The 22,139-nt window shown below is 28.8% G+C and overlaps 1 protein-coding gene across 5 annotated transcripts in view; it reads left to right on the top strand.

Annotated features, from left to right (window-relative positions):
• The first annotated feature begins 684 nt into the window (after window positions 1-684).
• The window catches only part of LOC113550868, a 103,780-nt gene continuing 82,325 nt past the window's right edge, over window positions 685-22,139 (top strand). For 2 of the 5 annotated variants that reach the window (XM_026952798.1, XM_026952801.1), the window contains exons 1-11: window positions 10,751-10,845; window positions 17,195-17,441; window positions 18,267-18,444; window positions 19,452-19,746; window positions 19,852-19,943; window positions 20,267-20,479; window positions 20,566-20,748; window positions 20,838-21,035; window positions 21,139-21,431; window positions 21,508-21,688; window positions 21,770-22,036. In XM_026952798.1, coding sequence (XP_026808599.1) covers window positions 10,751-10,845; window positions 17,195-17,441; window positions 18,267-18,444; window positions 19,452-19,746; window positions 19,852-19,943; window positions 20,267-20,479; window positions 20,566-20,748; window positions 20,838-21,035; window positions 21,139-21,431; window positions 21,508-21,688; window positions 21,770-22,036 — 2,242 coding nt within the window. Of the gene's footprint in view, window positions 826-10,577; window positions 10,846-16,588; window positions 16,654-17,194; window positions 17,442-18,266; window positions 18,445-19,451; window positions 19,747-19,851; window positions 19,944-20,266; window positions 20,480-20,565; window positions 20,749-20,837; window positions 21,036-21,138; window positions 21,432-21,507; window positions 21,689-21,769; window positions 22,037-22,139 lie in introns of those variants that run through there. The other 3 variants (XM_026952800.1, XM_026952797.1, XM_026952799.1) reach the window with 3 other exon arrangements.

The raw sequence follows: 22,139 nt of genomic DNA, 5'->3' as shown, positions 1-22,139 counted from the left end.
GATGTTCGATGTTAACCTAAAATTCATTTTCAAGACAATTTTTTTAAGGTGAAATCTTTGCGTTGTCACTACCATAAGTATAAACTATAAATACGTCGCGACGTATTATTTAGAAAATTGTAATTATATTTACGCACCGAAAAATGAAATCTTTCCATTTACTCAATCCGTAATAGACAAAAATAATGTGTCTTTTAATGCGTGACTGTGTGTAACTGTACTTGTAGCAATAATAATGATAATAATTATAATTACGTACGTGTACGTATGTGGGCAAAACAGAGGAAGGTGGTAGAGAAAGGTGGTAAGAATATTGGCAAACGCGCGTAACATGATGTACATGCCTCACACAAATGAAAGGAAGTCATCAGAATAAAATTCGTTAAAAAAAAACACCCCGAAACAAAAAAGATGAAATAAAAAATAAACTACAACAAAAACTTTAAAATAGCTCACTGCGTGATATAAATCGCAAGCAATATCGCTGTGGAAACTGCGCATGTAAAACCGATCCCCTCTACGCGGTTTCGCACTCGGACGGGCGTGGATGCAGTCTCACGCGCGCACAGAGATTCGGTCCGAAAACCCGCGTGCGCGTACACGTATTTCCTCTGTTAGCCAACGACAATTATTATAACAATTAGTACCTAATATTGATTAAACATTAAACACCGGAAAATTGTCGTCGTCGTCGTCGGCTATTTCGGGTTCGCGAGTGCGAACGCGGTAACAGTCGTGATAACAATATACCTACATCATGTCGGTGCGGGAAAGAACTGAAAATAAGGAATAGACGACTAGCGGAGACGGACACCGAATCCTCAGGTACGTCACGTACCCGTAACATTCGTACTGCACATGAATATTGGATTCAGACATCCTTTTTTTTCATTCAAATTACGTCCCGAAGACATTTGAAACACAGCACGAATATTGTTCCAAAGCAAAAACATTATATTCCTTGCCGTTTTGTACAATTATAGGTATTGGTATGACACCGTTGTATAGTGAGTCTTTGCTTCAATACTGATTTCAGCGTTGAATATTATTATTTAATGTTCTATGATAACGATATTTATAATTACCAGAACTGAATAAAAATGTTTCACTTTTAAATAAATCACCACACTTTACATCTTTATGCGCACTTAAACGTAGTCAAATATACACTAAAAGTAATCCATATGGATCTGAAACCGCTGTAAGTACCTCTATCAAAAATTAAAAACATAACTAAAATAATCGGCAGTTATTGGTCGCGCGATTTGTGTATCCGATGATAAATTAGAGACGACTAAACGCTGATAATTTAAAACATAATATATGGTCTTCTTAATTAAAAATCTTGACGTGTGTTGTACTGGTTTTAAAGTTTGAGTTACACTGAAGCTCTTATTAATACGTAGATAAATGAACTATAAAAAAAAAAAAAAACAGAGAACCACCTATAATATATAGTTTGATGATGGTTATCGAAAAGTCAGGTTTTTTAATGTGAACACGAAATAAGTAAACGATGAAAAGCAACGTCCGACGAAACGATAGACGATATTGTAATTTATAATGTAAAACACGGGAAACTTAGGCGCGTCCGCCAGCGGGTCATTTATTTTTAAATCGTCGATTTCCATAGTTTGCTCAAGGATGTTTTGTGCTTAAATTTAGAGTCGGCGTGCACGACAAACGGACGTTTCGGTTTTTACACGGCGGCGGATTTTCGCGTCCAAATAATAAATAAGATTAAAAAAAAAACAATGCCAATATATTATTATTGTAATAATTATTATAAAAGCGTACGGTAATAATTACGATTATAATATTGTATCGTTCGATGTTTAGGATCGATTTAGTAGGGATGAATTGGTGCACTATCTTTAGGGCATCTGATGGACGTAATAATAACACGACCTCCCCACCACTGCTTAGACAGATTTTTAGAATAGCCGGTTGGTGTATCATAATATTCTATAATAATTATTTGTTTTGATTTTTGTTTATTTAAGAACTATCATTTTTTTTACCACTCGTACTGCCGAATGAATGCTCCAAAATTCTTTACCAAGTTATGGTCTTAGTGGAAATGTTTTTGAACAGCCTCTCCAAACACAAGGAAAATGTACAAATAAAAATACGAAACTATTATAAATACCGCATAATAGATGTTTGTGTTCGATGATTTATCATACATTTCAAATTTTAAACACAAAGCGTAACACAAGATAAATTCAGAATATATCAATTTATTATTTTACAATATTATAAATGACAGAGCCGTGCCGTGGGGGGGGGGGCTAGAGGGCATCACAATAATATTGATCACTATCGTCGTGTTCCTGGAGGCTTAATAAAACTTTTTGGTGATAATATTATATTTTGTTTTATTAATGCTTTTTTGATGTATTTTCTATTACACTTTTGGATAAAGCCGTCGATAATAATGGGCTGGCATGGATCCTATAATCCGTTGACCGATACGTTAAAGGTTAGACTTGTCTTTCGATTTTATTCCCGCCGCTATATTTATTGCTAAGCTATCGATGTAGTCGGCCAAAAAAAAATATTCTGGTTTCCGAAGAAAATACACCATAATATATATATATATATACACACAAATAAACAATATATCGTGCACTATGGGTGTGATTACACGACTTGGTCAATCATTGTCCTTAAAAATAGATCAGCCACTCGGACGTCTGAAGTATGCGGCACGGAATAGATTATAATATTAACTGTTCAACAAGTGAGGGAAACACACCTATGTGCGTATTCTTGTTAATATTATAATATTAGCGATAAAAATAACAATGTTTACCGCCGAAAATAATAATTTTACAGCGTAGGTAAATTTATAAGAAACCGGATAAACCGAAGAAAACTAATCGTACGTATAAATAATGTGTGGTTAGTGGTTACTGCGGAATACAGATTGATAATATTGTCAATTATTGGGCTACATTTTATTTACCTGCTTTGTGTTTAATAATTTTTTTTACATTTTATTACCAGTTATTGGCAATAAATATCGGTTTACATACATTTCTCAGAGGGTAACAGTATTGTAATTATTAATCTAAAAACTATTTTATTTGAACAAATATAAAATCATTAAAACCAGTAGCGCTATATGTCTATATTTACTAATTTACCAAATATTACAATATATAATTATTAAATATATTTAGGTACTAAATATATCATTTATATTACTTTATATAGTTCATATCATACAGGTTGTGTGAGGTATATTTTTATTAATAATTAGACGTTTTCGTTTATTATCAAGCTGTTAAAAATATTATATATACCTAAGCACAGAATAATTTTTACTTAAATTATCTAATGATTTATTTATGCTCATACGTCATCTATGAATATATACGATGTAGTGATAATTCAGAGCCGTGGCTAACTGGGGACAAAGGGGAAAATTGCTCCCGGCGTCATAATTTTCATACGTTAAGAACGGCGTCAACTATTTTTAGAACTAATAACCTATTATTTGGAAAATTTATTTTGCCCCCAACCCCGGCGTCTTTAACTCTTTTTCCGTCGCTAAGTGACATAATATAATATGAAACATCATTCTATTGTATTATATAACTAGCTGTCCCACCCGTCGTTGCCCGGACAAGAGTCACCACAAGTGAAAACCGAGATTTTTTTTTACATTATATTAATAATATCGCAATCGTATATGTATTGTATTTTGCTACTGCGCCACTGCTGAGTACTTATTTTCGTATTTTACTTTTTCTCGTCATTATAGGTATAAAATTTGCACAGAGAAAATCTACTCTATAATACTTTATTAATGATATATATTTTTATTTCTTTAAGCTGGAGTTGGTAAAAATGAGATTGCGATTATATATCGAGTATAGATATATAGGTATATTAGATGTTTATATGTTTTTTTAAACATAATTAATGTACACAACTAATGAGAAAAATAGTCCTGCATTTTTCCTACTGTTGTATATTCTCTAAAGCCTTAACTTTTAAAGTATGTTTTGTGTAGGTATTTTTATCCTATAAAAACGTAAATATTGAAATATTCTATCCAAATTTTAATTAATTATTAATTAAAAAATGTCATACTTGGCACAAACTATAAGCTTTGGTTAACTTTTAGGAGAAGTTTAAAATGTTTAAATTATTTTTATATTTTTCCCATAACCGTGATATTTTTACAATAAATACGTAAATTTTTAGGGAAAAATAAAAATGCATACATGACTTTAAAAAATATAACAATTGAAAAAAAATAGTAGCAATACCCATGGGCCATGATATTATAATGACATGCTTAAATAAAATATGTTAGTATAATTCCGATTTGAATACGTTCATATTATTGTTTGTAGTAGCACATTAGTACATGCTTAAAAATGAAAATACATACGTTATTATTTATTTATAAAATAATGAATGATAAGAAAGTGCTAAAATACCTTTTTATAATACGTATATATGCATAGTTGTATTTTTGTGCATGATTCACAATATAAAAATAAAAGTTTAATTAGTTAAAACTTTAAAGTATATAATTTATTATGTGGGTACATATAAAAAATGGTCCAAATATATTATTATCAAATTTTAGTTCTATATTTTATGGAGGATTAAATTAAGTACTCTACTTTGAAACGTTTGAATGAGTTTAGGTGAAAAAAATTAATTCTACAAAAATGCAATAAGTTTGAACGAAGCATAAAAATTAAATATATAGAGGCATAACTAGGTACTGTGATACATATTATTTATAAAATATAAGAACAATTTCGTATATACAATAAATATTTTATAAATGTATTTTAATCAAATATTTTTATGCAATAATGTGTTTGAATCTATGTTAATCATTATTTATAATATAGACTTACTTATACCTACTATTTTAAATTTCCTAATTGTTTTATCTATTTTTTATTGAAGCTAACGTTCTTAAAACTATAAAAGATACCTAACTAAATATTAGTAAAAATAACTTATTGGTTTAATTTTGCTGTTATGACATTAAATATTTGAATGTCAAAAATTGGCAAACTTATTAATTTATTTCCGTATCTTAGTGTTCCTATAAATACTTAAGCACCAACGTGAAATAATTTAGTTATTAATTTGTGAATAGAAAGTCGACAAAATGTATAATTTAATGAACTTTTCGATTAAATAATAATTTTTAAATTATTTTAAAATTATTAATTATTTTTAATATTATAAACAGTATGGAATATATTCTAATACATATTTATAAAAATTGCAATAATTTGATGATGTTGAGAGTTATATTAAAAGAAATATGTATGAATGTTTTACAATTAATTAAAAAGCATAATTAAAATGAAAATTGATGCTATTATAAGTAGGTAAGTACTCATAAAATTTTTAACTATAAGTTATAGTTTATAACTATATGTTTTTGTCCTATCACGTATTGTTCAATAATATAAACTATTAACAAATAAATGTACTATAAAGAAATTAGAAGCATATTACTTCATATTATGATCAATTTTCTAATTGATAATTAATATTTTAATACATTTTATCTAATTCCTAAAAAATATAATACTACAACAGTACCTGCAGGTTATATAAATCAATTAAATTTTTGCAATAACTAGGTATAATAGGTACCAACTAAGTAAAATAAAAACACTAATGGATATAATATCCTTAAACGAAGCCTATTGTAATTAATTACATGTATTATATTTGAATATATAAAATTTAGCTTTTCAAAAATGTAATAACTATTCTCTTCTAAATAGTAAATAAACCTATTTTGTATTGATATATATATTTCTACTCCAATATTCTGATTAACGAACATGTTACTGCAGTAAACACGGAATGGTTGAAAACTTGAAATGGTTCTTCTAGTAATACATTTTACACTTTTCATTTTTAGTTTTAAACTTAATGGGATATAGTACTTATTTATAATATTAATAAACATAATACTGTATACCTTTATTACTGCGCAAGCATGATGTGACCGAACAGCAGTTATTATAATATTATTGAGTTATGACACAGGTGCCGTACTGCCGTCTATATTATGTAAGTATAGCAACAGCACAGTACATATATGTTAATATCAGATGTATATTGTATTCCATTTCCGCTATGAAGCACTAACTCTGTGTGACTGTGAAAAAGATTTAATAACATATATTATGTAAAAAGATTTTTCTGTAATAATGAAGCATATAATAATGTGATAGCATGAAATAGCGTATAATATGCATGCGTGTTTAGGGTACTTACATGTAAAATATGTTTTACACTAAAGCTACGGTTGTTGGTGACGATAAAAATGTATTACTTGTCTGTAGGTACTTTATTCGTATTCTAAAGTGAATAAAACGTTTTTATTTTAAACCCTCTCTATGTACAGTGTATGCTCTATACATAGATAATAATATATACTATTGTAATATGCTATTGTAGGTTAAAAAATAAATGTTTTTCCTTACTCATAATTTAAGTTTTTTTTACATATATAAAAAATAATATATTCTACAGAGTATGTATATCTTAACTTTATAAGGTACTTAATGACGTTTGAGTTAACATATTTAATGTCTTTGTTTCGTAATAAATGTTATACACAATCAAATAATTAATGTAGATCGACACTGAGATGAGGTCATCATTGTTGTCTAAAAAAAATAAAGGCGTGGATGAAAGCCAAGTCCTGTAGGGCTATAGGAGTGACTATTTAATAAAAAAAAATATTTTATGTAATTCCTCCAAATTACATAGTGCAACCGGAGAAAATATACTTACGTATTTTAGAATGTCAACAAACTTTGGTGATATACAATAGTAAAATTAATAAGCTACACAGATAAATTATACACAGTGTGTTTATTTTTCGAATAAAATGAAAATATAACACAAATCTTAATACATAGGCACAATTATTTTCTTAAGTATCCGGTTTTTATATTTTCTTTTCTTTTTATGATAAAATTATACATCGTCAATCATCATTGCCAAAGTAATAGTTTTATTGCATTACATTTTATAATAACTGTACAGATGATTTTCTGGATATATTATTATATAAATATATAATAATGATATACCTATATCTGTCTAATGTTTATTGATTATTGAAATATTATGTATTACCAAAACTGCATTGCATCGGCTTAATAGCAAAACCTCGTAAGTTGAAAAATGTATATATTTTTTTTTGTTTGAAGTGGATGCACTGTATTTTTCTACAAATTTAGATATTGTGATAACTAATATTTGACATTTATTTCATATTATGATAAAATAAAAAATATAAAAACTTGTATCGCATCTCTGTTTACAAACATAACACTGCTAAAACCATTCAAGTCGACTGACGAAGTTTTTTCTGTTTCTTCAAACTACTGAATCATTGCTTTAATTTTTTTTTCCTAATATTAATACTGTTTTTAGTGCTATTACTTATAAAATTTATGACATAGTCGTACAATAGGTAGCTCGATAGCTGCAATTAATTTATTAATCAGACTTAAGGATTATTCACTTACGTATTTATTGCCCGATGATTAAATTTACTTAACAAATTTGATTATACTTCTAAAATATGAAGTTTTGAAGAATATGTTAGCGTTTTAGAAATAAATAATGGTAAATTATTCTATTTTCTGGTCTAATTTGTGATAAAAAATATATATATATATATATATATTATTAATGTAAAATAATTTGTAGTTATTTAAATCAAATATTTTACAGGAATTGAAAATGTTTCGGACCATAATATTAGTGAAATGTGTATTACTGTACTCAAATGAATTATAATTTGTTAAGTGTCTTATCTGATATTCCTAATGGCCTGCAATATTGAAGGTAATAATTGATAGGTTTATATTAAATTGTTACCTATAAACTAAAATGTTTAGTTTTTTAACTATTTAGTAATATTTTATTATAAATAAAAATATAGGATTAGTAACTGAATTTAGTAAAAATGCTTTGGATGATAACTGTGATGAAATAACTAGTATTCTGAATAACTAATATTTTGTTAAGTTTATCTAATGTTCCCATTTTTGTAGGTGAAATATTGAGACGTTCTAATTAGTTTTTTTTATAAATTACTAATATTTTTTGTTTTTAACTAGGTATTTACCAACATTATGTTAAAAATTTAATAATATAGGATTAGAAATTGAATGTAGTGACAATGAAGATGTGGAGGCAAAAAGAAAATTATATTTTGAATTAGTTTGTATTATAAATTGCGAATTATAAAAAAATGTTTTTAAAAAAAGTTATAGTAAAGCTCCGTACCTGAACATTTCTTAAAAACCAAAAATTCGTAGGATAAATTCTTATACTACTAAAATACTATTTTTTTTATTGATTCAAATCAGCATTAAATTGACACGAAATAAAAAAAGAATTTGAAATATTTAAGTCTATTATCGGTTTTTCGCTTCTTCTGTAAAATTTGATAAAAATGATTTAAGAGGTTTTTCACGAAGCTGACATTAAGTAATACAAATTATATAAATTATGATATCCATATTATTATTATCATTGATTATAGATTAAATTTTAGTCCAAGTACCTATGCATAATTTGTTTTGTATCATAACAAATACTATATTATAGATTTTTGTTGGAAGTATTGATGATAAACTTGTATTAAATTGTCAAGCTTTTTTACTTACACATAATTATAGTAAAATACGATATTACGATACATATATTATGACTATCTTCTTCGTACATTTGCTATATTATATAGAATCCAGGACAGATATATAAATCATTTTCTTCTATGAATTGAGTACAATATCAATCGTAAATATTTTCAAACTTTTAGGTATACATAAGCGTGCGCAGACTTCAATTTCCAGTCGATCCTGGAACAATGAATGTTCCAATATTTGAATATTGCCCCAAATTTTTTTTTTAACACATAAATACTTTCTAATTGTAAATTAAAAACTGTGTAAATAGAATCAAGTTGTATGTGCACACAATATTAATGTGCTAATTTCTAGACATATATTTTTAAAGTTAGAAATAAAATAATATAAATACAATTATGTATTTAAAAAAAAAAAAAAAACAATACACAAAATTTAAAAAACTTGGTTTAATGAACAAAACATTGTATTTACTTACGTATTACATGATATCATATAAACTTAATTATGTAATAATTTTTAATTAAAAATTATTATTAAATTCTTCTATGTCCCATATTTTTAAATTTGTCAATGGCAATGTTTTTCAATGAGCCGGTGCAGGTCCGATTATCTTAATATTAAAAATAAAATGATATATTTATGTATAGCCAACCTATTAATGTCCATAATCATTAGCCATGGAACATATTATTATTTTGTGCACAATATTTTTATTAGATAAATTAATTAATAAAATTGTTGTAGTGGTATACAAATATTTTTAATTTTATTTCACTATTACAACAAATAATATTTTCATGATCTCGAGGATATTGTTATAATTAAATATAATATAGTCTTATACCTACATAAATTTGAAATTTTATTATGTCTCTAAAAAGATTCAGGTCGAGCCGGTCGAGTGCACGCCTATGGGTATGTTATGTTTATTGATAACAATAAAAGTAAAACCAAGGGGGATTGATATATATCCGCCTTGAGTAAAACAAATAAAATAATGAAAGCATAATCCCATTACCACAATCGTCCACCGTACAAATTTACGCCATTTAGATGTTATAATAATCATTAATCAGTAATATATATATATATATATATATATATATATATAGATATTCTGTTTCACACGATTAATATATTATGATAATATATACGTTAATAAATACTATAATTAATACTATATATACAGGAAAAATACAAGAATATATATTTATATATTTTTATTTCGATTTGACTTGGTCTGAGAATACTAAAAATTCACATTCCTTCCCCTTTTCCTTAGAAAGAATAAAAACCGAGTACACTACCGTCTCTGTCGATCGGACAAAATAGCTGCATACGTAATATTGTTTGGGAGCACGTAGCCGGCGCGCGCAAAATAACTCGGCACCTCATCGTCGTGACCTATGGGTGTAGTGTCGCGACCCGAAGCTTCGTTTATACACAGACCGGCGACATTTACCTATGTACGAGCTGCAGATGCAGCTTCGGCGGCCGCGTTGTTTTTTCGGTATATATACACACACCTGTGCGGCGGTTACAGCGGCGGTGGGGAATTTCGGGCGGTAATTTTACGGCGGCGGCGACGGATTCGCCCGACTGCAGCCTGTACGGAGGCGGTCGCGAATAAAATACCGGCCCGCCTGAGCGGTGTCGCGCTTGCATGTTATTATTATTATTATCATCATCATCATCATCATCATTGCGTTGCCGCCACCGTAGCGGAGCGCGCTGCGACCCAAAAATAAATTCCGTGTGTGGGTCAGTCCGTCGTCATCGGTCCGAGCGCCCTAACCGCACGTTTGGACCCGTTCCCGCAAAGTCCCCGCGGTATCACGCCGCGAGTTTCACACGGGCCGGACCGGACGGACGCGAAGCACCGCGGGTTTTCTTCACCATTTTATATCGTACGTTGTATTGCCGTTTTCCATTTTTCACGTGTACGGACATGACCGTCCGGCGACCGGTCCGCGGAAACTGCAGTCACGCTGCGATTTTCTCGCAGTAATAACGTTCGCACCGTCACCTGCCGCACGACAATAACATAATACATATAGGTATACAGTGTTGTTATTATGGGCAACAAATGCTGCAAGAACCAGTCGTCCACGTACAGTAGCGCCGGAGCGACCATCAGGTCGTTCTCGTCTTATAACTCTTCGATCCTCCGGTAAGTGCGAGCTGTCGTCCTGCTGCAGATGTGACGCGAGTTTCGCGCGGACTTAGCATTCCGTAATAGCACCATTTCGTGACACCGCGTGACCGCTACCCGTGTGATGTATAATCGCAGAATGTAGACGCACACCCGATTACGATACATACGAGAAACGAGTAAAAATATTTTCGACGTTTCCCCCGCGGGCAGCAAATTTGAGTTTTCTACAAAAGCACGCGTTTATAACTGTTTTTGCCATTATATCTATAATATTTTGTATGGCTTTATACTAGAATTGGTTAGAAATTAGAATACGTATGTATATATGTATATATATGTATCCCGTATAATATATTTTTTTATGTTAAAAGCGTAGTATTTACTGAATAAAACTTGCAAGTCACAATTTACCTAAAAATATCTCATCGAGCTAGATAAATTCATTTTTGGAATGAATCCGACATTGCTGACAAGCACAAAAAAGTTTTCTAAGGATGGTCGTTTTAATAAACTGTATGAAGCTGCTTTTGATTTTAAATAGATACCTATCTAGCTTCTTGTAATGGATATTCTTAGAATTTTCTTTTAAATTACCTATACATAAGTATTAACTTTTAATGTGCCTACTGGAAGTCATGACGTCTATATAATATATTATTTATTATACATATTTTTTATTGTATTGTAGATAATATGGCTTAATGTTTATTCACTTACCTGTTTTTATGTAACATCATGTTGTATTATATTTTTATGTCATATCATTGTTACGATTTATGAATATAATATGTTGAAATAAAATGAAAAACATGGCTATACTTGAAATATGAGTTTTATGGCAACCAGTTAATGAACTTTTAAATTAGGTATTTTTAACGAGTATGTTTTTGATTATCCTGAATTGGATTTCTTTACAAAAATAAAATTTCCTTGTTATATTTTAAAGCACTATATGATATTAAGTCATCGTTTATATGTGAATGATGTCTCATGACACTATATACGTGATGTTAGTTTTAAAAAAAAGAATTGTAGACTTTTTCGATAAGCTTGATATCAAAACGTATAAATTATAAAATCCAGACACTCTATTGCTTGCACTTGGCTGAATGTAGTAAAATCTTTATTTGTAGGCTACGGGTAGTGAAAATATACAATTTATAATCTAGAGTGTAGACAGAAATATAACTCAAACGACCGATTCAAGCGGTAACAGCTCTGCACCAACGAGATACGTCTGTTAACTGTTTTAGGATGATGTGAGAAGAGAAATCAGTTTTTAATGCAATATCTGTTCACGGAGTAATGGGCAAACTGTTTCAGTGTATTTTTATTTTACTTTTTTTTTTTTTTAGGGGGGGGGAGGTTAAAAGAAATGATTTTTTTCAATAATTTACACAAATTACTTATTATTATGATTATAAGTGATTAAGCAAATACATTGTGTTTTTATATTACTTTACTTTCTGTGAACAAAATTATGTAACAATGCTGTATAATTATAATAGATATTAAAAAAATTTTCTAGAAGTTAAAACTTGAAAATTATAATGTTTCGAACATAATAATTTTAACGATTTTAGATTTTTATAGATTTTTAATTTTCATTATTTTATATTCTTAATATTATGTATTTATTTTAATATTGTAAAAATATCAATGTTTTATGTTAATAGTTTATTGTTATTGAATCTAGATAACAGGATCAATTTGAAAACAGAAGGTAGATTTACTCCACGTATTTTCACTTTTATTGTTATTCGTGAATTCATACTTTAAATATTGACAAGTAATAAATTAATGAATTAATATTAAATATTATGACGTTAACATTTTAAAATAATTATTTGGTTAAGGATAATTGTAAAATTAAAATAATACTTAATAATCAATATTCAAAAATCATAAAACCTAAAAATAGTATTTTATAATAGTTTAGTAGGCCCTCTTCAAAATTAAATGTAAGTTTATATTTTTTCTGTATCAATCAAAAAACTATTATTTACGAGGAATTAATTTGAAACCGCACTAGGAATTTTACGTCACATTAGATTCGAACTTCTGCACTCTTAGGTCTAAAATTCTGCTGGGATGTATTAAATTATTTAAATTCAAAACTACTTGGTTAATCGATATTTTGTAGAGTATTTTGTTTTAGTACTTTGACGTGAATATAGTTAGTATACTAACTGTATTATAATATAACTAACTGCAGTATAATATTTTTCTAATAATTAATTTACTATTTTCTTGATTTACGATAGTGTGACATTTATTATGTATTTGTGTTTTCTCATTAGACTTCGTAGGTTGGTATGCGTAACACGCATTCTTAAATTGTCATTATTTTATACATCGAGATTTTATTTCATAAGATCAATATTAATTGATGTACAGCAATATATTTTATTATTATTATTTTATTACTTTTTATTTTTATTATTTTTTAAGTATTCGACAATATATAGGTTATTACTTATTAGCCTACTTTTAGTTAAAATAAAATACAAGTTATAATAATAATTTTTATAGTTTTGAAATATTGTTAACTTAAATTAATTTTATGAAAAATATTATAAATTGTTTCAGAGTCTGATGAATATTGAGCGCTTGTTGCATTAAAGATGAATTATTGATAATTTTATGTGTTTCAGTGTATTAATTATCTAGGATTTCAAAAGCTTATAGCAGTTGCCAATTGATCGCTTTTATGTTTGATTTTTTAGTTTTATTTTCAAAATCACAATACCTGTTATAGTATTTTAGTTTACACACATAAACCATTTTTCGAAATTTTATCGATGTTTAATAAGATCACGCAGGTATGATTAATAAAAAGTTAAAAGTGATTTCTCAAGGTTTATTTTTCTATTTATTATTTTTTTATATTTTATATAATTGTTTCATTACATGTTTACTTTACACTAGGTATACAAGTAAATATTAAACAATAATAAAATATAATTTTGGATTATAAATTAATATTGACAATACTCATAAATTATAAATTACTGTTAATTGTATTTAAACAATTGATTTTCTATGAAAGTATTTCATAATCAAAGTTGGTTCAAGTGATTTATTATAATTTTTTTTTTTTTTTTTTGGTATTTAAACAATAAATTAATTGAAGATGAAATCAACAGATAAATTCATACATAATTTAAAACTAAGTAATTAAATTTATGGTTTTTTTTTAAGTGTTTTGTATTTATAAATGTAAAATTTAAGTGTTTAATACTTAACATACTCGTATGCATGTCCTAAATCCAACATATCACTGCTCTGGAGAATTGAAACGAGCTAATACCTTACATTCGTTTTAGTAATATTGTTTACGTGTAAGTAATATACAGTAATTATGCATTTAATCGTCAAAACATTAAACAATATTGAAGGTACTTGTCGTTAAATTTCAAAACGAATGTAGGTATCCATACCACTTATAAGGATAATAATATATGTATTATCTAATGAAGAATTGATGAACTGTGATTTGTTTTTATCGAGAAACACCTACACGTTTATTTTTAAATGTTTTCTTTTTGAATATTTTACTAACCAACGTCAATGCAATAAAATATAATCCGAGGAAATCATTTAGTGAATTAATATTATACAAGACGTTTTGTTTTAACTATTAAAGGTGTACGTGATGCGAAGTCGATATTGCTAATTTCAACAGAAACGACTTAACTAATATGAGACATCATGGCATTTATTATTTAATATATTATGCATATATAAAATATAAAAAATTTTCTAATTACCTAGCTCTAATTATTTTATACTCTATCAAAAGAAACTCAATAAAATATTTTCAAATATTATAAAGTCAACATTATTACGCCTACTAGGGTTTGTGGAATACCTGTTGTATATACGTTTTAAGCATTTCAAACCTTGTTAATTAGCTCGTTTAAATTCATTCAATTGCAAACTTGCAAACGATTTAACGCAATATATTGTCGTACATTTTATTTTTAATTAATTAGTATCTATAATACAGTCGCGAAACGACATTCTGGTGGTTTATACTATAATGTTACTATAACAGTTTATGCGATTATTAGATATACATTTGCACAGCACATTCCGATTATAGTCTCTAGCCATGCGAGTGTATTTGCCCTTTTGGAATTTGTGGGCATAAAAATAATATACATATATATATATATATTGCACGCTTATAACACATTAATCTCAATCTACAGAACAACAACGACGACGACGTTGGCTTGAAAATAGTCTATTTTTAGGAAGAACGCACAGAATCATAATAATAATCGTACCCAGCACCGGGGACGTTTCTGATCATTGTCGGATTTGTTTAAATATTTATAAAACCGTAAACAAATGACTCCCTCATGGCCTCACGACAACTTGCACGGTCTACGCGCCATACTTCTATGTAATGTATTGTATTTATAAGTATACGTTTTTTAATTAATCAATTTTTTTTTAGTCAAATAGGAACGTTGACAAAAAAAGAATGTCTTGTTTTTGTCGAAAATAGAATTGTTATTATACTATAATATTATTATTGTCATTGAATATATTCCAATCCCGACAAAATATGATAATGAATTAGTTTTTGTAGAAAAATGCTTCTAAAAAATGTATATTAAATTATCTAGCTCTCTAATATTTTGTTCAATGTTTTAAATTTCAGCAAATCGTACACTCTTGTTAATTTGTTTGCAGTAATATTGATTTTAGTACTTATTATTTGTCATTACTTACTTCAGTTAGATAGATAGAAGTAAGTATAAATGTAAATGTTTTACTTCTTTTCAAAAATGGATGTTACCAAAATACTTTTTCTTTTAAATATGTATTTAAAATATCGTATATAGCAGCTATGATAATAACTACGTTTTCCTTGAAGACACATGTATGATATTTTTTACTATTACTCATCATTTGATTAAATAAAATTGTTTGTATCTTTGTGATAAAAATCATTTATATCTCTGTGTGTCTGGTTGGTAAATGTTTAAGAATTTTTATTTTTCGTAACGACAAAGTTGTTTTCTATTTCGATGACAATTGTATTCTAGGTCTGGATGCAGCTAAAAATTATTATGATATCATAATAATGTACCTTTTAAATGTAAGATATCTATAATTTTAAATAAAACATTTGCTCTTGGAGTTAGTTTAAATAAGATAATTAATACCATATTTCACCGCTGATTATATAATCAAAGTCAAATATATGTTATAAAATTGACGATAATGTGTCTTATACAGTATACAGTGTACTAACTACTAACTAGTCAACGTTTTAAAATATGTAAAATAATTAAAATAATAACATTTGAAAAGATCAATGAATCTTATTTTAAGTTTGTGCGAAGAGAGATAGAAAGATTACAATCATTTTTAACACTATGTTTAGTATAGCATATAGGTATATGATTACCTGCTTGTTATCTCTGTATAATAATATGACATATATAATATTTTTCCTTTTGTTTTTTTGGCTGGCCAGCCGTCAGCCAAGTCGAGTACAACGGTCGTCAATTATTATTGTTGAGGTGGGCCCATCGTCGTGACAGTTCACGTCATTTGTGATTGGTTCGAACCACTGCGTTATTTTTAGGTTAGTTTATTTCCGTATGAGTTTCATTAACGCCACAGCGACCGGCAGTAGAAAAAATAAGGCGCACTCCGTCCCGTGATAATAATGTTGTAGGTATAAAAACGCTTGTTACGTTATTTATTATTATTATAATAAAATGCCCATACGGTCGATAACATGATTGTGTTGTTTTGGTATTTGGTGCAATTGTTGTTGACGGCGTTCCGCAAACCAAAACCGTAAGTACCAAAATAAAAAATAAACATTGATAGATTTATAATAACCAGTGTACGTTATACGTTACCGCGTCTTATTTATAATATCATACAATATGCATATCATACCCATTAGGTATTATGCCCCTATCATGTACCTAAATAGTAGTGTGTAATAATTGCTATTTTAAATTTAAAAAAAAATAATCGTCCTTGACCTCACTAACAAAAATTCGAATAGAGCCATACAAATGTAGTAGGTAGGTACTTATGAATATGTATATCGTATACACAATTTTACTATATTTGATATATTTACTATGGTGGAGCAGAGAAAAATAATAATCCAATTCTTTATCTCTATTGAAGCGTTTTTTTAAAAATAATTTTTAATTTTATTTATAAATTTGTTTTGTGCATTTTTAATGAAATGTTTATCAAGCAAAATATTTAAATAAATTATTTTGGCATAAAACATTGTGTCTTGACGCAAATAAAATAGTATAATCATATTTATATTATTCTGTGTTTTTTTTTGTTAACTGAAAATTTTTTTATTTTTTAGGTCGGGCGGAAGTCATGCAATTACTTTTGGAACCTCTACTCGTGCTGGTGATTCCTTGACCACTCTCACTATGAAGTCGAGTAACCACTCGGATGCCGGAAGTAAGGATTACCGGGGTGGTTCATCGAGCACCATTGGCCAAGAAGATCTGATTCCAATTTTTTTGAGACGCCTTAATGACCTTAACATAAGAGTCGGAACTAGAACTAGGTTTTTAATCGAACTTGACGACGCTACGGGTGTTGAGGTGGGCATTTTATGCGATAAAATAAAAATTATATGTTTATATATATAATTAATTGCAATTTTCAAATGTACCTACATAGGTAGTTTATTTTTGTTGAAATTTGTTGTTTTTTCCTAATAGTTTTTTAAACTATTTACTATGAACAAATTTTCATGATTGATGCTATCCTGTTGATAATATCATAATCGGATTCATATTCTCAATTATAATGCGACGACATTAAAGCTTTAGTTTTGTGCGCCGTTCGTTGTGCCGAATTTTATAAACAAACTCGGTGTCGCAGACGAGACACGTGACGATTTGGTCCGTCGGGTATAAAAATAGAAGGTACTCGACTACAACGCAATACATGTGGTCTAAAAAATGAAAAAGTTGCATTTTTGATAACAAATACGTTAATTTTGTTTTAACCAATTTAGAGAACACTATGAATGTCAATCTTTTATTACCGCATTAATTTAAAAGGGCTGTAAATTAGGGTTGTTGTGGTACCATTTAGATATAATACAATTACAACATAATAATATTTATGTTATAACGGTGTATTCCATTAAAAAAATTATACATTACTTAACACAAAAAATTACCCGAAACCACAAAGTTGTAAAATCTATAATTCTCTAGATGCAGGTAAATAACTGATGTACTGAAAAAGCCGCTAGCCCTACTCTAAATTGCCTATAGATATTTCAAAATCTGCTTTAAAAGTCATAGTTAATTTCCGACCACCTTACATTTTTTTTATGTTTTTTTTTTTTTTGTAAGAGTTGAGTAAACTCATTTAAAAACGCTATTGACAATTAATTGTTATTTATTGTCGATCAGGTTCGTTGGTATCATAACAATGTAGAGGCCAACAGTGAAAGATACCAATACATTCACGAAGGAGGTTTTTATTGTTTGGACATTGTTCCTGTGACGTTATTCGACGAAGGTCTATGGGTGTGTACCGCGCAAAACTACGCCGGTAAATCATCGACCGCCGCTCATTTATCGCTTACCGGTGAGTACGCGTGGAAGGAAATAATAATTACTTATTTTTTTTATCATCTAAATAGTAAATCCTGTCTTGTAGATAATACTGTTTATTTTTATTATTATTATTCAGAATACCTATTTGAATAAAAATATTTATAAATAATTGTTTGAGTATTATTTTATAAACTGTATGTCCAATATTATTAGTTTTATTAGTTTTAAAATTGTAATCATAAATATATATAAGTAATTACTAATTAGGTGTGATAGTACGAGTATAAAAAATGAATACAGAGGTTAGGTATATTATAATTACAAATTTTTGTTAATTGTTAGTTATTACTTGTTATATGTTGTTATTTGGTGATATTTAACATTTAACATTTTTTTTAAACATAAACACCGATTGGTTTGATATTGCCGCTTTCCTATATACTACTCATTAATGATACCATAGACTATAGCCTATAGGGCAGAGATTCTCAGCCAGGGTGCCGCGAACTATTTGAAATATTTTTAGTCTAAAGAGTATAGACCATATGGAAATATGGCATAGGGTGCCTCTGGATTTTTAGAAAATGAGACAAAAAAGTTTGGGAACCTCTGCTATAGGGTAATTACTAATATAAATTTATGATTTAAGTTTTAAAACAATAGTAACGATGGGTACGAAATCAAACATTTTTCATATACCTACGTGTTTTACATATTAATAAATAATACATAATTTTTTTTATATAAAAAAGCAATATATAATTAATAAAAATATAGTTAAATTTTTAAAATAATACAAAATGTTTCATTTTTATTATTGCCTGACCTAAAATAGGCATTGTACTAAATGTCCAGGCGTATAGTGAAATTGCATACAAATTAAATATGCCTACGACATATACACAATCTTGAAAAACTAATTATTTTCACAGATATGATAATAATTTTTATTTGTTTTAATAGATTTTCATTAAATATTTTTTACAAAATATAAAATTCATATTACTTATATTATTCTAACACGATGTTGGCTTACAGTTCCTAAAGCGTTCAAAAAACCAATTTTCGTCGAACAATTGAAAGCAGTGCTGACGCAACGCGGAATCGTCTCACTGGAGTGCAAGGTAATCGGCGTCCCGACGCCCAAGTTACGATGGTATAAAGACGACAAGGAGATCAAAGCCGGCGACATATTCGCGCTAACGGCGAATTCCGAAGAAGACTGCCTGGGAATTTACACGTGTGAGGCGACAAATGTCATGGGCACCGCGCTGTCTACGTCAAAAATACAAGTGACTCACACGCCACTCGATGGAAATCGTGACGCAGACAGGTATGCGGTAACGATAAGACTATATACATTATACATAGCTAGTATACTCGTATACGTTTGTTACGATGAGAATTTATTTCGTTATAATTCAAATGCGTTTTTCAGCCTCATACCATACGGACCGCCACCGAAGTTCATGAAATTTTTAAAAGATGCATCCGGTAAAGTCGGTAGTGTACTGTTTTTAGAATGTCAAGGTAATTTTTAAAAATGTATTATGAAATTATAAATTTATATGTGTATTGTATAGTTAAAACAGTAAATTTTTCCCTGATAAGGAAAATGGCCAAAAACTAATTTTACATTTTTACTGTAAATTAAAAAACGTATAATTCGATCAATTTTGTATTTTAAACTAATATGATACAGAAATTTAGTTTCATTAAAATAAACCTATTTTTTAACTATTTTTCTTACATCAATGACTCATTTTTATTGATACGTTTTTGGTTTTTTATAATTTCTAACAATCAACAAATATTTAATACGTTTAACTATAGTATTATCTTTTTTTTCCTAGTCGAAGTACCACCATGGCCTCGAAGTATTGGATGGTACAACGATAATGGAATAGTAAATGAAGGGCCGTTGTACCACCTGATGGCTGATGGCTTGGGCATGTACGGCGTAGAAATAAAATCTCTCAGAGCCGATCACAGTACTACTTGGAAATGTATTGCTACCAGTTCGACGGGAGCAAAGGCCGTCACTTCCTGTGTAGTCTCAGTGTCATGTAATTTTGTTTAAAATATTGTACTTTACGCCATACAATTTTCATTAACACTGTAACGTTATTGAACTTATGTTTTTTATTCTCAGACCCAAAGAATTACCGAGTGCCAAGATTTTTAGAAAGTCTAAGGGCGATCATGACCGACGAAGGTTTAGTAAGCTTTGAGTGCAAAGTCATTGGATACCCCACACCACAATTGTCCTGGTTTAAAGACGGCAAACAACTTCAACCCGGAGACGTTTATGAGTTAACTGGAAGTAAATCTTTAGGTAAAACTTGAAATTATATTGAATTCAAAAATATTATAAACATTTTAGTAGTACATGTAAATGTTATTAATCATAATAATATTATTTAGGTAGTTACTGTTGTGTCGCTCGAAATTGTATGGGCGAAACAAGTAGCATTGCTGAACTTACGATAGAAGACATCCAAAATCAACTGAACGAAAGTGAAAAACTCCAATTAACGTCAAATACACAGCCCCCACGATTTTTATTGGGACTTAAGAGTATTGAGGCTAACATAAATGAATCTTTTGTTTTTACAATTAAAGGTTGGTGTAACTCTAATGTTTAAAATAATGATAATTTAAAAGCACAAAAACAAATAAACTATGTTTAAATGAACACTTTAAAGTAATTAATCTTTTTTTACAGTTACAACTGAATCTACACCTTCAATCAGCTGGTATAAAGAAGACGAACAATTAACTGAATCAAATCGATACCAATTTTCTACTGAAGACAATGGGACATATATGCTAAGTATATTGCCACTTGAAATTGATGATCAAGCTGAATGGAAGTGTGTAGCAATCAACAAATATGGTCAAACTGTAACGTCCAGTTTTTTGAAGTTAAATATTCCAAAAACTTTCAAAAGTCCAAGATTCCTCGAGGAACTGAGAATAGCGTTTTCGAACGAGGGTTCGGTTAATTTGGAGTGCAAAGTACGTGTATACTACAGATATAATTTCTAAATATGAAATAAATGATTTCGCCAAATATAAATTTTTGTTATCTCAGGTGATAGGCGTTCCACAACCGCAACTTAAATGGTTCAAAGATGGCCAAGAACTAAATCCAGGTGATATGCACAAAATAATTTCTGGTCAAAGCGGTACATGCTGTCTGGGAACTTATACATGCCAGGCACACAACTGTATGGGCACGGTATCCAGTTCAGCAACACTATTAACAATGGAAGGTAATTCCGGGCGCTCAATATTGCACAATATATCTATTACGATTGAAATGCGTTAGTAATTATATTTATGTCTCATTTTAGATAAGTCCACGGTTAAATCATGCGCTTCCGAAGAGTATCTGTCCGTTGGAAATCCGCTTGTACGAAATGAATCTCTGTCAACAATTCCTGAAGAGCGAACAAGCCAAATGGAAAAATCATACACTATCGAAGAACCTGCAGATATATCGTTTTCATTTGATGGCAAAGAAGTGACCGTTTCGCTTTATGAAACTCCGGACCTAACGCATGACGAAGCATTGCAAATCATTGAAATGTATGCAGATGAACTTTCTGAACATATATCAGGTATTACATAATAATATATTTATTAATTAATATCTAATAAAATGTTATGAAACTGTTGTTTTTAATAGATATTTTTTTTCTATTATATTGACAAAAATTTTAA

Source organism: Rhopalosiphum maidis, chromosome 2 (assembly GCF_003676215.2).
Source record: "Rhopalosiphum maidis isolate BTI-1 chromosome 2, ASM367621v3, whole genome shotgun sequence".
In the NCBI taxonomy this organism is placed as follows: Eukaryota; Metazoa; Arthropoda; class Insecta; order Hemiptera; family Aphididae; genus Rhopalosiphum; species Rhopalosiphum maidis.
The sequence above is the reverse complement of the archived record's forward strand: the minus strand, read 5'-3'. Positions and strand labels throughout refer to the sequence as shown.